The following is a 6,000-nucleotide window of genomic DNA, read 5'->3' as shown; positions in this document are numbered from 1 at the left end:
GCTTATAAGGGACAGTTCATCTCAAAATCAAAAATATTTTTTTTGCTCTGGCTTGTGGTGCTCTTTTTTTTACTCTCCATATGGATTGTGTAGGTGTGAGTTGCAGAGTTTTATAAATACCGACCATAAAGATATCTGCTTTTTCTTGAATGTACTGGAACTAGATGCTTCTTGGCTTGTGGCACTCAAAGCATCAAACACATCCATTTTAAAAATTCAACACCAATGTCTCTTTCCAGAAATCATGACCTGGTTACTCCAGATAATCCTCAGATCTTGTTGTGACCAGTTTCATGTAAGAACTAGTTCTGTCTACAGTAGAATCTAACTGTACTACTGTCTTTCAGCAGCAAAATCTATGAGAACTACTTTCTCGGTCAGAATATACCTGAAGTACTTTCTTTCTACTAAAAAGAAAGTAGTTCCTCATGGCGAGGTCTGTGGATTATCCTGAGTAAGTGGGTCATGATTTCTGGAAAGAGACACTGCTGCTGAGCGCCATCTAGTTCCTTTATACTGCAGAAAAGGCAGACATCTCTTTACCTGATACCTCCAAAATCTGGAAACTCCCACCAAAACAGTCTAGATGGATAAATATCACTTCAGGTGAGAAAAATAAGTATCTTTGATTTTGGGGTGAACTATTCCTTTAAATTTCCAACCTCACGCTTCACATTTGTTTATTGTTAGTGCCACTTAACTTTTTGTGAAACCCAACTCTGGTTCACCATGTGCTCTTCGACAGTGATCAATGCTAACACAAAGCATGGGAGTGGTCAGAACAGAATGGCACTATTGCATTTAGAGACAATCAAGTTGTTTTTTTGTTTTTTTTGTTTTTTTGGCACGGTGCACTTGATGATTTTGGTGCCGCCCTGAATATGGTAGAGGTGTGGACGTTGCCCGTTTTCTCTTGTCTCTGTCCGTGCTTGTAATGTCCACTTTCATCAGGCCTCTCTTCCATATTCGCCTCGAAAACAGGGTGTCAATTTATGAGCCCGTCACGGTGCCTGCAGGTCAATACTGAAGAACAGGGCTGTCTCAGATGAGCAGAGACGTAGAGCAATGGGTTGCCACAATTGTCCATGGTGCAGTGATGTGTGAATGAACCAGACCTTCTTTGAATAACAGCGTACATTCAGGAGGTAAATATCAGTATTTAGGCCCTATGATCATATTTTTTTTGATCATCTCTCTTTAAAGTTGCAGTCCTTTTAGTTGTTTGTTAAGAGGGCTTGATTTTAACCAACATGTGGTGTATTTCCTCTCCTCTTTCATCATTTATATCTTCATATAGTCATGACATTTATTCAGCAAAATGGAACAAATGTGCTTCTGACTCGCTTCCATAATGTGTGGATCATAATGAATAAGCAATACATGTATTATATTCTCCTAAACCTGAACTCTTGGTCACCATGTAGCTGTAGCTTGGTTCTAATGTGCATGAATACAGAAGTGTCAAGTCTGGCGGACATCTTCTGCAGAGCATATGCAAATTTACACATACTCAAATAGGGCTGGACAACATATCAATATTTATTATTTATTGTCTATTTTTTCATGTGATGGAGATCAAAAAGACAATTTAATGTTGAATTTTGCATACCTAAAGAGATACTGTGATAAATACTGATATCAGAGGAAGATCTTCTGTTAATTTTGTTATTTTCTTCCTCATATTGCCCAGCCCTACACTCACACACACATTAGCGGTGACAATGAGAATGACTCAAACAAAGATTGTATTATAACTATTCTTAGCAGCTGCCACGGTTCGTGATCCTAGTTGAAACCGGAGTGTTGTGCTGCTTCCTCTTCCTGCCTGCAGGCAGCAAACCGGACCAACCTCTGGCGTCGGAGTGGAAATGGATAAACGAAATGACCTCCGCACTGATCACAGAACAAAGATGACTAAAATAAAAGACGTGCTGTGATGTAGAAGGATGTCGGGGTCTCCTCTCCTCTGCTCGGCGGCCTGTATCCTTCATGGAGATACAGGGTGGCATCTTTTTAGTGAATGCTGCGCTCTCATACGATTGAGTCTTTGATCTCTGAGCCCAGCCTCACTCTGGGCCGCGGGCAGGTCGGGGAGTATTCCACATGGCTCTCCTTCAGGTTAAGCGGCCGCCTGTCGGAGGACTCGGAGAAGCTCTTGCTGTTGTCTGGCGAGGACTCGTGGGTGGGCGTGCTGCAGATGTAGTTGTCGTTTAATGTCTGGTAGCCCTTGTGATCAGAAGTGGAAACGGGAATGGTGTTGCCATTGAGGGGCAAGCTTTCTGCAGGCTTTCCCACAATCCTTGGCTTCTTCTGCTGCATGTTTGGGCATTCACCCTGCTTCAGCATGGACTTCATATGGTCTCGGTTCCTGTAGATGACAAACAAGGAGAACACCACAAGGGAGAATGCCAGCAGGGCGCACACCACAATCAGTTCATTCCAGTACGTCTTTGTGTGGACCTGCTCAGAGCGAGACTCGCCGGGTAGGATTATGGTCTCCTCTCGCTCAATGTGTGGTGTGCGTGAGTGACCAATCAGAGTGGTGCTTTCCTGGTGGGGCTCCGCCCTAACACAGTAGTTGGCCAACAGCTGGCGGAAACCCTCCTCCACTGACCAGCACTCATAGGTCTCGATCCTGTCAGCCTGAGCCACGACCACCAGGTTTCCCTCAGGAGTGGCATAGAGGAACTGGCTGGCACTGTCGCTGTAATGCCACCTCCTCTGCGCCAGGTTGGAGCGCAGCTTACAGGGCAGGACCCTGAATGTGTTGGCTGGGATTGTAATGAGCTGGCAAGGGGAGCCACCTGTATATAAAAGTAAAAAACACAAGAACAATATGGATTCAAAATACTTAAATATTCCATTCAAGCAAGATTTTATTAATTGTCCCACCGCTTTTGGCTCCAATAACAGTTGAGCAGGTTTGGTACCGCAGTAAACTTTCTCCTTTCCTGTTTCCTGTATTTACATGTTATGTACTGATGGTTATATGGTGCTGCAGACGGACCTGTAAAAGTGACATAAAGTCACATCTTAAGTTAGCAAAATGCTAGCTAGCTAACAATTGAGACAGACTAGAAAGTTAGATAGCTAGCTTCTGCTAAAATTAGTTAGAAGATGTAACTAAACTGTCAACTGTCTAAACTGTCATTAAAGCACACAGAGAAAAGAGGTGGGACTTAGGATGGGCCAATTACATATGGAATAAGCTCAACTTGAAGGACTAGTTCAACATTATGAGAATATTGATACCACTCTCACATACGTTCACTGAATATGAAGCAACAACCATCAAATGGTTAGCTTAGATTAGCATTCAGACTGGAAATGGGGAAATAGCTAGCCTTGTTCTGTCCAGAGGTAATAAAACCCACCGACCAGCACCTGTAAAGATAACAAATTAACATAGTATATCGTTTTTGTTTGATGTGTAAAAGAAAACATGTAAAATCATGTAAAAGTTATTAGAAGGTGGAGGTGTTAGGTGCTGGCAGAGGTGCTATAGCCTGACTGTAGTTTCTTATCCAGTGGACCCATATGAGAGCGGTACTGATCTTTTCATCAACTGTACTATACTCTACTGACATTGTACAATTTTGAATTCAGACTATATTTTACATGAATAACAGTACTGTTGTGGTTGCAGAACTGCTCAGTATTTCCTGCCATTGTAATAACAACAACAACGACACATGACACCTCTCTGTGCATGTTGTTGTGGTGTCCATGAGGTGACTGTCAACACTTCAATCCATCACGATCACAATCAAAGACCACCATAAACAGAAAGCACACTCACGAGAAGCGGCTGGTCTGGCAGATCTGGCGCTGGGAAACGTCCTGTTGCAGATCGCTGATGTATCAGCCTCCTCCACATCCTGCTGCCAGTGACTGAAACAAAACATACCGAACACAACAACAAGGCAACAGTCAGCAGCTGTAATGAGAGGCACCTTGTATGGAAGCACCAATTTCTCTTCCAAGCCTTTCATTTAAACATATAAGTACAGCTTCATCAGTATGACAAAGGGCAGTCTTCTTTAAAAAGCTAGGGTTAGGGTTAGGGTTAAGCACATGACTATGAGCACATGAACATGATGTTCAAGCACATGACTATGAGCTTTTGCATGTTTATTTCATGTGTTTGTTTGGATGCATGTTCACAACAGCAAAAACACACTCATCTATTCGCTATTTAGGTCAAATAAGGTGAGGAGGTAACAGGATTTCCCAACTGAGCATCTTTTCATGTTTTTTTATTGTGTAAGCACAGTGGGCCTTATGCAAGAACTACTCGTACAAGCAGATTGAGAATTTGCAGCGTTCACCAATTTTCTTATACTTTCAGGTCATGTACAGAGTATCTACATCTTTAGACAGGAAATAAACACTGATCTGACTGGAAAAACATCATCATGACATGCTAAGTTACAACCAAGTTCCTTATATTTTAAGACTTTTATTGGCATACTTTGACATAGAAAATTCTACATTTCAGCAGTCAGAAGGAACATTTTCTAACTGAGATAACTGCCTCACCTTTAGTTGAATCTAATAATGTAACATCACGTCCTACAGGCTATAAGATTCCCATGTCTAATATCTCTGTGACTATCACATAACTTTAATCACCTCTTATATCAGTCATGGGCCACTCTGCTTCACAAAGACATTTTTAGCATATAACTTTAAGTAAAACCACCATGACAACCATGAAATCTAATTAACAGTTGATCAGGCTGAAAACAAGAACAAGTTTGTCCAGTTTGTTGAAACCCCCCTAAACTTGGCAGATGAAGCCTCACAGAAAAAAAAAGAGAAGTTAAGAATAAAAATATGAAAATGCACTTGAAATTATGCAAGAAAATTTAGTGTATGACTGTATTTATTGTCATATTGCATTCGAATCTCACACTCTCTGTTTTTCATTATAAAACTTTCTTTTTAATCCAGCTTTTAATGTGGAGTAGTCTTTTCAGTCACTGGTTCATACATTATTTTCTTCATCCCTGGTGTTTCTTTCACTTTATTCAATTGACTTTTACATATTGATTTATTTATTTAATTTTATTGCTTTATTGTTGTAATTTTTATTCTTGCAGCATTTCATTTATTGTTGTTTGTTTTTCCATTTTTGTCTGTGTTATTTTAATTTTGATATGTGAAACACTTAGGGCTGCATGTGTGTATGAAAGGGGCTACATAAATTTAGCCTAGTTGAGTTATAAATATTTGTGTAAATCTCCTTAAGTATTTTCCTCAGTTTTCTGTGTCAAAGTCATTTCTATCTGTTCCAAATTTAGAGTTTTGTTTTGAGTTGATCATTATGGTAAAATAAACTATAATTTCATTTATTTACTTATTTTCCAAAAAATAATCTATAAAACAAATCAAATCAACTGAAGTGGCTAAATGAAAAAATATCACTGTAGTGACTATGAGCTGAAATACATGAACATATTGAAAGTAAACTGTTTAGGAACAGCTTGTGTATGCGACCTCTCACCTGTCAGGTGGAGCCATCCTGACGTCTCGACACAGCCGCCCGGTCCAGGCGCAGTATGGGTCCCTGGACAACACACACTCTCCACAGCTCAGGTAGTTGGAGCAGTTGGCCACGGGAACCTCCACCAGCCCGGAGTTTGACGACACAAACAACAGACCCTGCAGGAGAGCAAAACCATGTGTGAGCGATACAAATCTCTCATTAAAAGGTGAACGCAGGGCAGAGCGGAACGTCTGCTTTTGGTTATGGACCTCTGATTTCAGAAAGGGAGAACATGCTAAAACAATTACTTAAGATAAACAACAGAATATAAACTAAACAAAGGACTAACTCTGGCCAGATGTTCTCTGACTTGATGCCAGCCAAGCCACTTGATTTTCTGCTCACAAAGCATCATCTTCATTTTTATTTTATCTCATTTTATCCTTTTGCACTTCCAACACTTCAGACAGTAAGTATCACTGTGTAGAAATAATACTATCCAGAAATACATA

The 6,000-nt window shown here is 40.5% G+C and overlaps 1 protein-coding gene across 2 annotated transcripts in view; it reads right to left on the bottom strand.

The window, feature by feature from the left end:
* Window positions 1-816: 816 nt before the first annotated feature.
* The window catches only part of sema4bb (sema domain, immunoglobulin domain (Ig), transmembrane domain (TM) and short cytoplasmic domain, (semaphorin) 4Bb), a 74,479-nt gene continuing 69,295 nt past the window's right edge, over window positions 817-6,000 (bottom strand). For both annotated transcript variants that reach the window (XM_084719984.1, XM_084719977.1), the window contains exons 13-15: window positions 5,507-5,664; window positions 3,800-3,891; window positions 817-2,804 (exon numbers count right to left, since the gene is read on the bottom strand). In XM_084719984.1, coding sequence (XP_084576110.1) covers window positions 2,032-2,804; window positions 3,800-3,891; window positions 5,507-5,664 — 1,023 coding nt within the window. In that variant the 3' untranslated portion in view covers window positions 817-2,031. The remainder of the gene's footprint in view (window positions 2,805-3,799; window positions 3,892-5,506; window positions 5,665-6,000) is intronic.

This window comes from Lutjanus erythropterus, chromosome 1 (genome assembly GCF_056507025.1).
Source record: "Lutjanus erythropterus isolate fLutEry1 chromosome 1, fLutEry1.hap2, whole genome shotgun sequence".
NCBI lineage: Eukaryota > Metazoa > Chordata > Actinopteri > Lutjaniformes > Lutjanidae > Lutjanus > Lutjanus erythropterus.
Note: the sequence above shows the minus strand (reverse complement) of the source record. Positions and strands in the feature narration are given on the sequence as shown.